The 17,876-nt window shown below is 44.0% G+C and overlaps 1 protein-coding gene across 2 annotated transcripts in view; it reads right to left on the bottom strand.

Moving 5' to 3' along the window:
- Positions 1 to 206: 206 nt before the first annotated feature.
- The window catches only part of ppargc1b (peroxisome proliferator-activated receptor gamma, coactivator 1 beta), a 97,120-nt gene continuing 79,450 nt past the window's right edge, over positions 207 to 17,876 (bottom strand). The window contains exons 4-12 of one of the 2 annotated variants that reach the window (XM_019884012.1): positions 15,515 to 15,628; positions 12,100 to 13,066; positions 9,491 to 9,539; positions 7,969 to 8,027; positions 7,292 to 7,853; positions 6,031 to 6,088; positions 5,684 to 5,802; positions 4,921 to 5,048; positions 207 to 4,235 (exon numbers count right to left, since the gene is read on the bottom strand). In XM_019884012.1, the coding sequence (XP_019739571.1) occupies positions 4,141 to 4,235; positions 4,921 to 5,048; positions 5,684 to 5,802; positions 6,031 to 6,088; positions 7,292 to 7,853; positions 7,969 to 8,027; positions 9,491 to 9,539; positions 12,100 to 13,066; positions 15,515 to 15,628 (2,151 nt within the window). In that variant the 3' untranslated portion in view covers positions 207 to 4,140. Of the gene's footprint in view, positions 4,236 to 4,920; positions 5,049 to 5,648; positions 5,803 to 6,030; positions 6,089 to 7,291; positions 7,854 to 7,968; positions 8,028 to 9,490; positions 9,540 to 12,099; positions 13,067 to 15,514; positions 15,629 to 17,876 lie in introns of those variants that run through there. The other variant, XM_019884013.1, reaches the window with a different exon arrangement.

The raw sequence follows: 17,876 nt of genomic DNA, 5'->3' as shown, positions 1-17,876 counted from the left end.
ACTGCTGTGTGAAACAGCGGTATGCTGTGGTCAGGCTGGGTGGCCAGATTTAATCGTTCTAAGACGACAAACATGGTGGCATGCAGAAGAGGCTTTAGTGGATGAACCCTGATGGGAAAGCAGGATGGCGGCGGCGGCAAGAGCATCGGCGCATGGACGTGAGGTAGAGATGCTCGGCTGACGCCACCCGCGTCATTTTCTTGCTAAGTTCCAAACCTCTCTTCCCTTTTTCCCGGTGCCTCCTACTGGCCACAATAGGCGCAACCAACTGCCACTAAAGGGGATGTTTACATTCAGAAAAACCAATACATTCCATCAGATCAAACCAACCAATCAAGTCAGTCGGGACATTTTGAGGGGGACTGGGACAATCCACATAATGGCGCCAGCACCACTGGCAACCAATGTGCCCCAAACCCACAACCCAGACTACATCCGCCAACACCACCCCGATTTGAGTGACGTAGGCTGCAGTTTAAATGTAAACAAACATGTTGGATTAACGGACTAGATCAATCTGCAGCTTTGAATGTGGGAATGTTCCACTTTTACTGATTGTTTTAATTAGCCGGCTAGCTGACTAAAGCTAAAACTAACATTGGAGGTAAAACAGGTGTGCTAAGGCTGCACTAGATGGCAAAGATTTACTCTACAAAAAACATGGTGTGGTTGCGTTAAAAGGAGAAAGGTGTTAATAGTTGGGGTGGGTCAATAACGATACCACAGGTATCCTATCAGACTGACATTGGCTTTATTTCAATGTATTAGGTACTCATGAGGGCTTCTGAGACCAGCTAAATATACTTATAGGGGAAATCAAGTGGAAAATGTTCTTTACAATCATATCGTCCAGGTAGAACGTGCCTGGAACAACTGACCAAGCAGACATTCGGGAGGATTAGATACCTAAGCCACCTTATCTGGCTTCTCTCAGTGCAGAAGAGCAGCGACTGTACTTTGAGCCTTCCTGAGTGACCGAGCTTCTCATCCTCTCACTAACGGAAAGCCTGGACACCCAGTGAAAGAAACTCATTTTGGCTGCTTCAATCTTGTTCTTTCGGGCAGAGACCCACAGCTTGTTAACATAAGTGTGGGTAGACAGACAGATTGACTGGTAAATTGAGAGCTTTACATTTCGGCTCGGCGTCTTCTTCACCACAACAGACCAATGCAGAGTCTGGATCACTGCAGACGCTGGGTCAATCCGTCTGTCGATTTCCTGCTTCCATTCTTCCTCTCTCATATGTGAACAAGACCCCAAGATACTCGAACTCATTTATTTTGTGCAGGATGTCATCCCCAACGTGGAGAAGCCACTCCAAACGTTTCCACTCGAGTACTTCCACTCTCAGATCCTCATCCCGGCCGCTTCATAACTGCTATAGTTAGAGTTGCGACTTGATGAAGCCAACAGAACCACATCATCTGCAAAACACAGTGATGGGTAGAGGCTGGCAAGGAAGAACGCAGCTTTGACAGTTGCTGAGGCAAAAACTCAGGCATGGGAGGAGTTCAGCAAGGCCATGAAGAAAGAATTTTGGATGGCTTCAAAGAAATTCCGGTCCACCATCTGGCGTCACACAAGGAAGAAACAGTGCACCATCAACAATGTCTGAAGTGGGGATGCTGCCTTGCTGATCCCGACTCGAGACACTGAATCTTTGGGGAAAATACTTGAAAAGTTGACGTCACCGAGATGGTTCAAAAAGCTCCTTCAGGGTTAGGGCCTTGGGGATGTTTGAGATCCACCTGGTTTGAGATCCACCTGGACTTCATAAAGGCTCTGGATGTTGTGGGGCTGTCCTGGTTGACATGCCTCTGCAACATCACATGGACATTGGGGACAGTGCCTCTGGTTTGGCAGACTAGGATTGTGGCCCTGCTTCATAAGAAGGGTGAACAGTTTTCCAACAAGTGCATCACACTCCTCAGCCTCCCTGGTACACTCCATTCCAGGGTGCTGGAGAGAAGGGTCCGTCGGGAAGTCGAATCTGAGACTCAGGAGAAGCAGTGTGGTTTTCGTCCCGATCATGGAACAGCAGAAAACCTCTACGCCCTCGGCACGGTCCTTGGGGGTATACGGGATTTCGCCCTACCAGTCTTCATGTGCATTGTGGACTTGGAGAAGGCATTCGACCGTGTCCCCTGAGTGATCTTTTGTGGGCTGCCACGGGAGTACCGGGTATCAGACACCCTAATATGGGCTGTTCAGTCCCTGTACAACCACTATTCAGTGTTTGGTCCACAATGTCGGCAGTAAACCGGATTGGTTATCATTAATATGTGCATTAATAAGGTATAACTTTCCTGAATGGCAACGTGGCTAGTTTACTTACCTGTGTGTATTATACAGAGGGTGATACTCACCTGTTGCCGAGGTTTTTGTACCTAGCTACATAGCTGTAATTTGCAATATTTTGAGTTACGATTTCCCAGAATGGTTAAGTAAAATGTTCGAAAAAATTTCCGACTATAATTTGATTTACTGAATTCTGTGCTTAATTGACTGGTTTGACCTAACCGCTGATGAGGCCAAAAAAAAATCGTAAATAAATAAGTGTTCACATTGATCTGTCATTGTGGTTTGCCTCATTAAAATTTTATACAGCAAATGTACTGGTACTTGGCATCAAAATCAATGAATAGGCAAGTGCGAATACTCATACTGGTTTCTGTCTGAAAAAGAGTCATATTGAACATTCCTACTTTACTGTGTATGTAAAACAAGACATGCACTGTGGTCATACTGTCTGGCTATAGTTAATGCTGCAATATGGTGGGGCAATGTAGTTGTGCTAGCTGGCTAAAGCTAACAGTAGAAAATAGAGGGAATGTGGTTGTGTTATCTGGCTGAAGTTAACGCGAAGTATGTATATAAAATAGAGGGGTGCTGTGGTCAGTCATGCTTGCAGACTAAAGCTAACATTAGAAAATGAAGGTGTGCTTCAGCTGTGGTATTTGGCTGACGCTAATGTTGAGGGTGTTTGTAAAACAAGTGAACTGTGGACATGTTAGCTGGCTAAAGCTAACAATGAATGTAAAAGGAATGCTATTGTCTTTGACAGCACGATGAAGCTAACTATAAAAAAATAAAGGTGCTTTGTCATCATGTTGGATGGCTAAATCTTATCTTATAATGTATGTAAAATTAAGGGGCTGTTTGGTTGGGCTAGCTGACTACCAAACTTTCAAGCGCTCTAAAATAGACCGAACACTAGAAAACAGTTGCACTCTGGTCATGCTAGATGACTAAAGCTAATATAGAGGGTGTATGCAACAACAGGGGTGGGCTGTGGGCTAATTGCCCTTGTACCACAAGATAGAGCTGTGCTGTTTGATCGTGTCTCCTGGCTAAAGCTAATGTTAATGCTAACACCCATTCAAGAACCTGATTAAACACAACACGAATTATGTCTTATCAGGGCTAACATTAGCTGCCTACTCTTCAGGTGAAACATTCCCACAAAGCATTTTTGGTGTATCTATGTCGCTAACCAAACACAGGCCAGTAGGGGGCGCCTCCCCTAAAAACGGGGTTTGGGGATTTAGCGTTGACGGTGACGCGGGTAAAGCAGAAAAAACCTCCCAACGGTGCATAGATCAAATCAAGGAAGCACTACAATTACAAAACAAGAAATAAAATGTTCATTTTTGTAAACTTTTGTCAACCTTTTTACATTGAACGTTATACTCTTTGCACACACCACAGTTTTTTTCCATGTAGAACATCCAACAAAGTGGGTATCTTTTATCCATTTTTTTCTTTTTTTTGACAACCACACACAAAGTTTGTTTTTTTGTCTTTCATGGCCGATAGGACGCCGCCCGCCTCCGGATTAGTTTTTTTTTCCACACAGACAAACAAACAGACACACGCACACGCACAACAAGGATTTGCTATGGAGGTCTCTTTGCAGGACATAGTCCTGTGGCTGATCTCGTAGCTAATACAAAGTAGACGCCTTTGCCTCCCCTCCCCTCCAAAAATGTTCTCGTCATTGCTTTTCTCCCAACGTTTTTTTAAAAATGTAAACATTTTGCGTGGAGAGGTGTATACCGCTTCTTTCTGCTGCTGCGGGGTGCAGGGTTTCATAAGGCGGGACAATTGCAGCGCGGTGTGGGGCCAGCGCGGCTGGACAGTCAGCGGTGGTGCAGCGACTTCTGGGCCTCCTTCAGCAGCGTGTCAAAGTCCAGCGCGTCGTACTTGCTCTTGACTGGGCCCGGACCACCCTCATCTGGATTGCGAGAGGGGATAAATGCTAACATTAGCCTAGGTGAAATCCAGTGTGCTGTATGTGCATACAGCACAGATTAAATTTCTTCCCTCTCACAACATACAACAAGAGGAGCCGCTGCAGGTGCCCGCGCCACCATAAGCAACGTTCTGGCCCTGCAAAGTGGCTGTAACTCGGTTCATAGAGGGTTTTTTGTGCTTTTGTTGCTGGTCTAGCTAATAAAACAGGATTGGAGAAATGAGTGATGCTGGGGCCAGGTACAACCCATCTTCATCACATTAAGCTGGTCCCTGACTCCACTTCGTCACCAGATCAACACACTCCATCATGAGTTTCTACAGTCAGCCATTTTTCATGGTTCTGCCTGCCTTGTTGGACCACTGCTACCACCACCAGCTTTGGTTGAATAAAATCATCACTTTTTCTGTTAGTCTGTCTCCATCTCTCCTCTTGACGCCCTCCTCACACTCTCAGCATTTTAGCATATAGAGACTGTCAGAATGATTAAATGTTCTTCCATAAGATAACAGAAAGCGCAATGAACCCGCATGGGCACCTGTGCCATTCATACAACAGAATATTCACTTTGTGTTCAAATAAACAGGACTAGATTTTACGCAGGGGTAACATTAGCCTAGCATAAGTGAAGTTAAAGCTTCTTTTTTGTGTGTGTTGGATTAATCACCAAGGTCGATGTAGCGTTTCCTCGTCAGTCTCCTCCCGCTTACGGGTGCACTCTGGAAAACATTCTCACGCTCCCGCCGGTGCCGCTGGATGTCAGACTGGCGGATCTTTATGACACCGCAACGCTCTCTGCAAGTATACATCCGAAGAGACACAAATCAGAAAAATTAGGACCTTGTGGAATCACGCAATTAGGAAAACTCAACTTTTTTTGGCCGTCTCTTTAAGTATGAGTTTCAATTTTAGTAGCAGTCAGAGAATATCTCTATCAGGTCTTCATCTTTGAAGGACACCTGAGAAGTCAAATTAATGGCTGCTTTGAACCAAAATAGCGGCCTTACTGAGGACTTTTGAACACTGCTTCTAGAGACATTTTTTGCGGGTCCACTAAAGAAATACATTGCTTTCATGTAGCTAAGTAAAAATGATTATGGCTATTTTTGAAGGACCTCTAAAATGTCCAAATTGAGCCTAAAATCACACCTTCAAACCCAAATGGTTGACTTCCTGCATATTCGATGCTCAGCTTTTTGAGCTTTTTTTTTTTTTGTGGCTTGACTCATGCTAAATATTCTATGAATGTTTCTAAGTGAAACGGGTGAGGGCAATTTTTCTTGAAGGACCCCTGGAATGGTCATATTGTGTCTAAATGGAAGAACCTCCGATGTGTCTTTGGACAAGGTCCCTTGAGACCTTTTTGTCAGTTATCCTAGTGTAATGGTGACTTACAAAGTACTTGGTCTGGTTGGGAGCAGGTTACGTACTCATTACAGATGATGACTTTACAGTCCTCTGCCTTGCCAAAGACCTGGAAGCGCTTCCTCAACATGTTCTGGGTCATGCTGCTGGGCAGGTTGTGGATGTAGAACACCTGACAGTTCTCCTGGCAACAGGGAAACCATGGCAACAGTTAGCAACGGGCGGGAGAAAACACACAGATGGACGTGGGAGGTTTTTAGCATTGCAGATGTTGCCTCCACACACACACACACACACACACACACACACACACACACACACACACACACACACACACACACACACACACACACACACACACACACACACACAGTGTAGTGACTCACTCTGGAGTGGAGTGGGAACATTTTACCTCATCAGATTTGGCTTTGTCCCTTTGCTCATCGTCTGGGCACATCTCAGAATGTTCACTGAGGATGGGAGAAAAGATGGGAGATGGGAGAAGGATGAAGGGGAAAAAGACAAAAAAAAAGGTGAAACAGCGGGGAGAGAAAAAGAGAATAGGTGCATTACTTTGGTGCAATGCTTACCATCATGACATGATGGACGACACAAAAGAAAGTACAGTGCAGAATACAAAGAAAAACAACCACTGGAAATAATCTAGAGTTCAAACAAAAAAGTCCCCATATGTGTCTCGGCATCGCAAAATCAATTGTAATTTTACAAAGGTAGATTCCAAGATACAAAGCAATTATGGTTCAGCAGGTGAAACTTCTCTTTCATTGATGAAAAGTTTCATTTTCATGAAATAAACACTGTGTTCAATCATCGTATTTTATAAAAGGTACTCAACAGAAGTAATTACCTGAAAATGTAGGAAAACAATTGCTCATTACTTTGCAGTTGTAGCTCTCTAATGCAAGGAATTCCCAACATACGAGTATCAGTAAAAAACTGAAAATCCCTCTTTGAGAATTTCGTACAGATTTTTGTAATTCCATGTCATTATGGGCTAAGGTTAGGCCATTAATCTCCAGGATTTTCAAGAAACAATCCTTTGTTACTGTGATAGAGTTTATGACAACAACATTTTGGTTTATTGCTGTTTGTTTGAGGAGCACAATGCGTAATGATCAGAGATACAGTCAACGCCAGCGTGCTGTACCTTACGTGGCCGCCATATTTATACAGGCACCTTCCCAACAAAGGCAAAGCATGGACATTGAAAAGCATTTGTAACTCACTGATTTCTTAACCTCTCGTGAGGTTTCATTTTTTTGTCCATGCCAAACTGTGAGCAATCAATATACACCATTTATAGAAAGCAAAAAAAAAAAAAGTTTTACCTGTGAAAGGTTACGCAATTGTATGTAGCACAATGTACCGACATCCATGGTCTTTTGGTTTTCTTCCTGTCCACACACATGAATTGGCTGACTTTGACCCTCCTTGTTTGTAATTTCAGTAGGTACGCAATAATGTAACGAGTAATAATGATGCAATGTGTAGCACAGTACAATGGTTGATATGTCATTGGAAATGAGATCATTCTGTTTTTGATCAAGCCAAAACTTCCTTTCTGAAATATCGGTCACTCTAACTGATTTTGCCATGCCGAGTCACAAATAATTAATGCGATCACTCCTCTGACCATTTAATTGAATGTTTACCTGGAGTCTGCCTTGCTGGCGGGAGAGTCAGGACAGAGGTGGAGGGTCGGTGAGGGCGAGCGGGACGCTGCAGAGCACTCCGCCTCCTCCTCTGAGGCGGGGGGTGTGGCGGCTGCTGATTGGCAGTCAGACGAGCATTGTGTTGATATCGACTCGCCAACGTTGGACTGGATGCCATTTTCTGGCGCGGCGTCACTGAGTAGGGGTTCTCCCGCCTCCCGCAGCATGGCGCCCAGCATGGCAACGCTGCGCTTGCGGGATTCTCCAAGGCTCAGCACACAGTAGTCGTGGTCGCCGAAGCCAGGGCAAGTGTCGCCGACTCCGGCCTGACCCATGCGCCGTAGCTGGGCGTACAGCTCCGTCTGCTCCGGAAGCTTACGCTGATGCACGCGGCTCAGCCAGGAGCCTCGGAAGCCACCGACACCGCCGGGAGACGGGTGAACAGACGAATGGACCGAGTCCTCGCCATCGCCATTGCTTTCGCCATCCTTTCTGGCCTCGGTTGGCTTGAAAAGGTCGTCCTCCACCGGCTTGTGAGGTGGCGTGGTCGGAGGCGTCAGACCTGCAGAGGACATTATTAATATACAGTAGGTTCATTGAAGCACTCACACAGGGTCGTCCTTCAAGGGCTTGCAAGGAGACTCTGAGGAGCCTCCTTCAAGGGCCTTTTTGTTTACCTGCAGTTCCACACAGATCCACACCAAGCGTCTGCTCGAAAGTCTTGCTGCTGAACTCTCTTCAGTCACGGAAAACACAAAAGAGAGAATCATGTAAGATTTCATCATGACGTCTCCTCTCTTATCAGAGCCACCACATGCAGGCCTGTCCTCGCCACCATTCTTCTCCCATCAATTTCCTTTTTTTAGGGGATGCCACAATCACATCGGCCACAGGAATAAAATACAGACAGCTCTTTAAAAAGGCAGATTAATGTGAAGAATGGACCCACGCCAGGGAAAGTGCTCAGCGTGGCGGTTGGAGCGAGTAGGAGACACGCCAGGGACGCCGGCGGGAGGCTAATGTGGAAAAGCGAGGGCAGTGATGATGTGGCCGCCAGGCCTCAGATTACAGTCAGAATCATTAAGCATCTTGGAATTCAATCTGTTTTGGATTTGAATGCATCAACATTTGCTTATTGGGATTAGAAATGACAGCCTGACAAAGTCGTGTATTAAATCGGATGCAGGATCATTCATACAAACATACAGTACCTTCCACAGGGACTCATAGAAAACTACCTCAAGCACTTATCCTGTACAGAGAACTGTTACAAAGACTCAGACTTTCTTCAAGGACTCCTTAAGGCAGGGGTGTCAAACTCATTTTCGTAGCGAGGCCACTCCCCTCGGAGGGCTGTTATGACAGTGAAACCACAAAATGTGTAATCGTCTCATTGCATTATTACTTGAACACTACACATTAATGGATTACTAGTTTTGAAATGAGTCAACTGTATTGTTTAAGTGAGTGTCAACAGGGTAACAAAATTATTGCAAAATCGCAACGTTATTTATTTCACATGACAATTTGACATTTCGGTACAGATTTTAGCAAGGCTCATGCAAGTTGACACACATGATTTGCTTTCGCGGGCTACATAAAATGACTTGGTGGGCCGGATCTGGCACAGGGGCCTTGAGTTTGACACCGGTACTTTTACGGCCCTCCTTTTAAGTTCTCAGAAAACTTACAGGGTTCTTCTTCATAGACCTGTACAGATAACCCCTTCAATGACTCCTCGAAGGCTCATGCAAGACCGGGGACAGAGAGTCCTACAAAGACCTCCTTCAAGGACACGTCCAGTGAGCTCAATCAAGGGCAGAAACCTTCTTAAAGTAAATTCTACCTTCAAGGCTTCTTAAAAGGAACCTACTTCAATGACTCCTATAAAGACCAAGGACTCCTAGAGGGACATCCTGCAAGAATTCCAATCAAGGCTAAGGCCTCTGGAGCAGGAGTGCCCACAAGTCGATCGCAGTCGACTGGTAGACCGTGGACTGCTCCCAAGTTGACCGAGAAAAGTGTGTGTGTGTGCGCGCGTGTGTGTGTAAAGTGTTCATGCATCTGCTCTCACGTCTCATGACAGGATACCCGTTTGTGGCTACAAACAAAGAATCCTAAACACATTGGCTCCTCCACGGCATGGAAAATGTTGCAGCAGGCCAGCATGAGTGTGACGAAGCAAAGAGAAATTCTCACCCTGTGGACTTGCTGGAGTCGAGAGGCAGACACAGGCAGGCTCGTTTTTCTGTCCACACATATACAAAAAAAACCCCAAAACAAAACAATTTGAGTAATAAAGGAATGGTGCATGGGCGACAATGACAGGCGCTGTCTCCCATAGACAGTGACATAACATTCATCATTCAAGTACAGTATCATTTGTCAAACCTGTCCACACAGCATGGTAACCTGATATGAACGTCAACTAGACTATTTATCCTATTGTTATTTTGCCTTTTAAACCAAATGACCTTCTTTAGGGTTATGATTGGCATATTTGGTGTGGGATTGCCAAACTGTGTGACAGTGGTGCATCAGGTTAAAAGAGTAATGGACCTTTATATTTGTCAGAACACAGTTGGAATACTACTTTACTATACCCTCTAGCAAATTTCTTAAGCCACACAACCTCTGGTGAACCCCTATTCTTGGCAACTCAGTCAAAAAATATCTACCGATATAGACCCTACTTAGATATAGCTATGTAGATTTTATGCCATAGAACATCACAAACTCATCCAACAATTCAACACAGTTGGCACACCTCAATCCACGCCACCACAAATCCCTCAACCCTGTTTAGTGATGAATATATGAAGATAACTTTTTTAGAAACGCACTCTGTGGCACATCTCTATTGTCAGCACCCCAGTGATAATTTTACAGTTTACCCCCAGCGAGTGGACTCGCTGATCAGAAAAGTATGAGTCCCATTATGCATTAAGAGAGTCCCAAATTTGGAATTCTGAAATGGTCTACTTATTCAATTGCATATGATAATAACACAAACAACAACATACCTGTATACATACAATTATAAACAAATGCTGCAAAAATTTAAATAATTCAGTAGCAGACCTGAGGATTTCGGAAATTCACGGTAACCGTTTTTCGTTTCCGTCGGATTACCCAATGGGAAACCACGGTAACTAATTTTGGGTTCCGTAAACGTTTATCATGGGAACCCATTTTTCTATTTTGACTGATATTCATAATCAAGAATTCTGAAACTCAAAAGTATAATGTTTCAAGGGTAAATGTTTGAAAACTATGCATTAACAATGAACATTACATCAGCAGATGTGTACTCCACGTTTATTCAAAAAAATAAATGGATCAAAATATAGTGTACTCATATGGCATCATGAATACAGCATACCACAAAATCAGAGTATTTTTTTTCCAATCTCACACTGCAAAGATTAATTTACTGGAAATCATTAATTCAGGTAAGTAGTGATGTGGCTTGACATCCTCTTCCCAAGACGATGCATGTGTAATCTACAATCAATTTGACGAAAGAATCTAACACACGTCATCATTATTTCTACCAACAGTTAACATTAGCATTACTACACTTTGTGACGAATGTTTTATTCCTAAAGTTACCTTGCTACTGTAATTCAGATTCATAGGTTTTGGATGGATGGCTCTACGTTCGGAATGGGCAAAAAGGAGAGATGGACTTCGTTTGGACGCAGCTCTTTATTTTCCAACGTCTGCTTTGTAACTCTCGAACGAACACACCTCTTTCCGGTAACGAAAAACACTTCCTGCTTTACTTCGCCAATCAGATGCAAGCAACATAAGAATATTTCAGCAATTAGTAAACAGAATATAATTTGGGTAACTGTAACATAAAAGAATATAGTGCTCAAATATAAAATGATAATAATTAACAATTTAACAAAAGCTTACACTATAATAAGTAAATTATAGAATAACCAATACTGTTTCATCATATTTTTCACAGAGATTAGCCGATAGATCTAATGACCAACTTGCCTCGGAATCGTGCCTCCCATCATATCTCGCTCTGGTGTTCTGTGCATACATCCCAGGTGAGTTTCGTGATACGCCCTTCGGACGATTCATTTCTTAAATGTCGTAATTAGTAGACCTTTGTGAGTTTTTTTCGCCGCCATCTCAAAGTTTCATCCGCGCGATTCCTCAGTTTGCGGACTAAAATAGCAACCCACGTGCGCACATAACGGTAACTGTTCCGTCCCCCCCAACACTGAAAACAAAACAAAACGAAAGTAAATTAGAAGAAACACACTCACACAACCCACCACAAACACACATACAGGCACAGTGAAATCACGTTGATCACACAGGAGAGATTTGATCGCGTACAGTCAACTCGTGTGCGGTGACTTTTATGGTTAAACGATTTTTCGGTACCGTCAAAATGACGCCACGGAAACGACAAGCTACCGGTACCGATCGTTACCGTGAAATCCTCAAGCCTGCCGTAGTTTTTTTTTTTTTTGTTTTGACTGAGAAATTTCCCTGTGTCCCAAAAACGCACATTATTTGGAACTGTGCGTCCCGCGGGAAAATTATGCGTCTAGGACACGGGACGCAGAGGTAAAACGAGATGGCTGCACCCCGTCAAAAATTTTAAAAAATGTAAATGAAACCTGTTTAAACCTACAAGGATCTTCTTATGTCATGGAACAGCCTTTTCCCAAACTATTTACTGTAAATCACAAGATAATTCAAAAACCCTATCCTTGGCAACACATACCACTACCAACTTTGGACACCCCCCCAAAAAAAAATAAACGAGGACATGGTCTCACCGTTGTGGCAGCAGGTTTTGGTCATCTCTGTCGTCTGGCCTTGTGGTCCTGCCTCCATGATGGTCCCTCTTCCCATTTGTGTTGGTGAACGCTTACACCCTGCCTGCCTGTCATCTTGCTCCTCCTTCTTTTCATCTTTCCTCGCCTGACTGGGCCGCAGCCTCTTGGCAAAGCGGCTGGGAAAGGAAGCCAGACGCCTGGAACGGCGAACCGAAAAGGAGCCGCTGTCCTCCGTGAGATTTTGTGGCGCCTCGTAGGAGGAATTTGTCCTCGCATGTGAGGAAGAGTCTTTACAAACATCTGGTTTTGGGGTGCCGGTGCCGGTGTCCCGGGTTGTAGCTGGGAATCCCGGTTCTGCTTGGGTGTACGGTGGACTGTGCTGTCCGTAAGGCTTGCTCACGTCAAAAGAGGTACTCTGCTGCAGGAGCTCATGGAGAAGCGAGTCAGTTTTCATCTCCCTACGCTTTGCGAAGGGAAGCCTTCGTTGGGCACCCGTCGGCCCACCGCTCGCCGGGGGTGCCACCAGTACGACCCGGCTATAAGAGTTTGTTATGGATGGGCGGGAGGCATCGGGTCGAGCTCGAGGCCTGGACGGATCCTTGCGGTCCAGACCCTGCTGCTTGCGGACAGGCATGCAGTATGTGTGCATGTAGGTGATAAGCTCCACCACAGATCGGAGTTCTTTCTCTGAGGTGAACTGAGGCTTGGCCGGCTCGGCGGGGGACTTGCTTTGCCTTGCCTCTAAGTCACTACCGGAAGACTCTTCTTCCTCTTCCTCATCATCGTCCTCCTCTGATTCGCTGTCTTCATCGTCTTCTTCCTCCTCTTCGTCCTCTTCGTCCTCCGGATCAGCAGATAGGATTTCCTTGGTGTCCCGCCGGGTTGTGGTGAGATGGCGGTGGAGCTCGGTGCAGAGGCGGCCTGCTGGACGCACAGCACGTGGCTTCCGCACTTGTGAAGGCTCCATCTGAGTGTGTGGAGACAAGTTGGTTAATTAACCGCACAAATATTAAGACCATTCCACACAGTTTATTCAATTGCTGCATCGCATGTGTCTTTCACAAAGAATGATGCGAACCAATACATTGCTTTCCATATACAGACAAGTGAATTGGCGATTACCGCGCCAGCATCTGGTTCAAGTCTGGTTCTAGTCTGGTTTGAGTCTTGAACTGCTCTGGGTCAGGTTTAGTCGTTTTCTTGACAGATACTCATGCGATTCTGTCTTCCTCAGTGGCAGATCCAAATCTAGTCTGGTATTAATTTGGTAATTTCAAATCCTGCCCTGGTTTTAGTTTAGTAATAGCCTGGTACTCCCCTGATACTTGCCTGGTTGCAGCCTAATAATACCCTGGTAATAGTCGCATAATAGTCTGCTCCTAGTATGGTACTGGTCTGGGTCTCTCAAAGTACTGGCCTTGTAATTATTGGTCCCTGCTTTGTGCTATTCCCTTTCATTCCCTTTCACACTGCCTCCCCTTGAGGGCCTTAACTTTGCCACTCCAAGTTGGACAAGCAGTACCTCAATCATCAGGTTCAGAGCAGTCCTATATTCCCCCCACGCCACATATGCTGATGAGCGATGGCCTCTCTCTTTGCAGCACACTCGGGTCTAAAATGAGATGTCAGTGCTGTTGTTTGTTGTTCCTGATCATTGACGAGTTGAATTGAAAAGCGAATAAAGACATCAGTCACATGTTCAGCTTGGCTGTCTTTTGAATTTAAAGAGACTCTTTCAGAATATATGCTATCGTTTCTTGTTGTTATGCATGAGGAAAAGAAATTGAATAGCAATGCAATGATGCTAAAAGTCTCCCTGACGGACTAATTTAATAGAATTACGAGTCTGAAACTCAACAGCAAAAACAACAAAGAGCAAGTGTCATCTGTCTGAAAGAGTGATCTTGTTCGAAATGTTAATCAATGCGACTTCTCTCGCTAACTCTAAAGATTCTCTAAGTGACTAGTTAGTTTAGAACAATACAAGTAAAATTCATGTTATAGGTAGCAAGTGTCACTTCCAAGGAAAACAGTGACTGTTCGAAATGTTAATCAATGCGACTTCTCTCGCTAACTCTAAAGATTCTCTAAGTGACTAGTTAGTTTAGAACAATACAAGTAAAATTCATGTTATAGGTCAGGTGACAAAAAAACAAAACCATTTTTAACAGTCTGGTATTAGTCTTTTCCGCCTATGCTTCAGTCTGTTCTTTGTATGGTCGCAGTTGCATTCTACTCAGATACTAATCTGGTCCTAGCAAGCTATTAATTGGGTTCTGGTGCTAGTCTGGTTGTAATTTATTGCAAGTCTGTTTCTAACTGGTCCCAGTCTGGCTATAATCACGTACTTGTCTTGCACTAGAGTCTGGTTTCTTATTTCTAAAATGCAACTCGTCATAGTATAATTCTAGTCTGATATTAGTCTGGGACTCTTCTGGCTCTCATCTGGTACTCTGTTTTTAGTGTGCTCTAGTCTGTTATTAGACGGTTTCTAATCTGGTGCTATTTTCGCAGTAGTCTGGTCTAGTTTTTTTACTAGTCTTGTGTGTGTTAGGAACCCAAATACTTGGTTGGTAGTTGTATGGTTTGAATCAGATACTACTCTAGAGTAGGGGGAGGGTGTTTTTTGAAAACCTTCAAAACCAGCTGGTTCAACAAATACGGTTCGATCCGACTTTTTCCATTGCTCCTTTCACACAACTCTTTTTTTTCCCCCCTGATGAGCGCGAACCAAAGATGTAAGCATGCATGCTTACGGTGACGTCCATGGTTACAGCAGCGTGTGTCAAATCCCTGCAGTGAGGCAGCAGCCAATCATATCGCAGTGGGCCAGATCCAACTCCGGTTGGATTCATAATGATGCTAGTGTCAGCATCATAAGCCATCACTACCGAGTCTTTATATATCGAACGCAAGATCTCTGGTACGTAAAACAAACAACTGGCATAGCCATGTTGTTATGTTTCTCGTGTATTTTGCGTAAATAAATTTTAAAAAACTCATGGTATACCACCAAACAAAGATAACAAAAAGTTTCCACGCTGAAATAATTATCTTATCTCAGTTTGGTTACAAATGTACTTACTCAGTGTGAAATTCAGGCTTATATAGTTGTACACAAAGCTGTTGGATTTGTAGAGAACCAAGACACATTTAACGACAAGACAATTGATTTTGAGTCAACGTATACCAAATGGAAATCCGTGAGCACAAAGCCGAGAACCGAATCGTGGATTTTGTGAACAGTTCCACACCTCCCCTAGAGTTATTATGGTATGAGCCTATTCTAGTCTGATTCTTGACTGGTACTAGACTGGTTCTTATTTGGCAGTAGGCTGATGCTAGTCTGGTCCTACCCTGGTTTTCCACTAGTCTAGTTGTACTGTGAACTTGGTTTGTTATATTTTTTCCTCACCTTAACTGGAGGTCGGACCATCCGTGAGTGCAATCCTCTGTTGCTGTAATGATGGCCACGGACGCCATCTTTGCCCACTGGGACATTGGGTGGAGTCAGCAGCAAGATCTTCAGCTGGTAACACAAGATAAGGAAGACGCTATCATATTATTTTGACGTTGTGCAGCCACCAGTCTAGTGGGACATAGACTTCACATCATCATCACCGTCAGCAACGTTCTGGCTGTCTTCATGACGAACCTCTTAGATGATCTGGTCTGATAGTAGTTTGGCTGTTGTCTGGTACTAGTCCAGTAAGACACTGGTGTGGTCTGGCTAAAGCCTGGTTTAAACCTGATACTAGTCTGGTTCTAATCTGGTATAAATCTGGTTCGACAATAGTTGCAGTTGGCAACTGACACTAGTATGATTAGATGATGGTTTGGAAATGGGTACCAGTCAATTTCTAAAGTATTGCTGGTCTAGTACTAGTCCCAGTGTAGTTTGGGCCTAATCTGGTACTAGTCCGGTCCAAGTGTGCTTGTATTTGGGTTCTAGTCTGATAATAATATGGATATAGTATGGTACCAGTTTGACTTGAGCCAAATTCTAGTTGGATATGAGTCTGGCCCACTGTCCTGTACATACTGTCTGTATGTAAGTATCCATGCCTTAATTAGTCCAACATGAGCACCTGACAGAGTTTCTTTAAACGACAGAGGGAAAGCTTTGTTGGTCAGATGAATGACCCTCACTCCCAAAGCTTTGTGGGCCAGCCAACTTGGCTGAGAGGGCAACGACGATGGTGATGAGGATGAGGAGGAGGAAGAGGAAGAAGAAGCGTCCATTGAGGATACTGAAAAAGAACCCGAAGGTCAGCGCGTGTGGGCCATATGCGAAACCCCCACAGAAGCATCCGGAAGCATGAGCAAGCGGCCATGGCTTCTCAAGCACAGTCTGGTCCACTCTGGATGACTTCCTTGTACAAATCAATGAAGGCCTTGTCCCCAAAGCCTCACAATCAAGCACACATGCACACTTAAGAACCTTCCCACCGAACTGCCTTCCTTTCTACCCTCCTACCTACCTACCTACCTACCAACACACCAACAGAGGGTTTGAGCATCTTCAGGACCGAGGGACAATTGACCTATGAGCTAAAATTTTTAAACAATAAAACTATATCTGCAGTTTGTTTTTCCAAGTCAGAAAAGCCCAGGAAAATCAAATAATACATTTTAACTTCCCCGTGTGGTTTCTGTTCTTGTCATCTACTGAAGAAATTGTTTTTTTCCCAACATTGCATGATTTCAAGCACCAGTGACTTTGACTTGTGATCGGTTTCACTCTCTCTTCCTATTTTTCTTCAATGTAACTGATTAACCTGCTCGCCTCGCTTGAGATTTGGATCGCTGACATCTCAATGTCACCCAAGGGCAGGCCAGGGGCGCACTTGTTAGTTTTTGTCAAAACAGAAAAACGTCATCATGAGACTCATTGTTTAGGGACTAAACAACGCCACCGTGGCATTTAGCGCCCTGCTTACACACTTGGTGAGTGGCTGTGTCCAAATTCACAGGTTGCATCCTTCGAAGAGCACATTTTCTGCCACATGGCGTCACTTCCAGCGCAACTTCACTGCATGTGATTTCCAAATTTTAGAATAATAGTTTCCAGGCTGGGTCCTTTGACACCTGCAAAGGCTCTGTTTCATGTAGCCTCTGTGGACCGAACCTGTGTATGTAAGCTACCGTGCTAAGCTACATGCTAAAGGCTTGTATTGTGAGACTTGACTAGATGAAAACACATTGACTTTAACACTCAACTCAACTAGTAATGCATGATAATAGAAATTTCAACCGATACGGATAACCAATAATTTCCTGTCTTGTGTGGTCAATATCGATTTTTTTTTTGCATACTACAAATATATCTGTTGTTACACACTTACGAAAAAGTACTATGTATGAAGTATAATTTATAACGTATGCTCAAGCATAATTTATGTATATAAAATACGTTTTCATTCTAAATTGGAACAAATTGAGGACCTGTCTGTATACTTAAGTATGCTTAAGCCAAGTAGACTTAAGCATACTTCTGTAAAGTTTATAAAAATATGGTATTTAAAAAGTACACTTAAAGTATACTGCCTCCAACTTAGTATGAAAGATCTTTACTGATGGTACACTTAAACTACTTTTTGCTGAAGGCAGCTTCAAAGAATAAAACGTTTCAGTCCGGCCTCTTAATGTCGTGAGTTGGACGATGAGATCAAAAAAGTCGTCAGCAACAATGCAATGCATACTTTCTGAAATCTGCGATGAGCAATCTCAAAAGCTCTGACGTGTATAGTTCCTATTAACTCATTCAGGCCAGCCGT

Source organism: Hippocampus comes, unplaced genomic scaffold (genome assembly GCF_001891065.2).
Source record: "Hippocampus comes isolate QL1 unplaced genomic scaffold, H_comes_QL1_v1.1 scaffold156, whole genome shotgun sequence".
Taxonomy (NCBI): Eukaryota; Metazoa; Chordata; class Actinopteri; order Syngnathiformes; family Syngnathidae; genus Hippocampus; species Hippocampus comes.
This window is presented reverse-complemented; position numbering and strand designations above follow the sequence as displayed.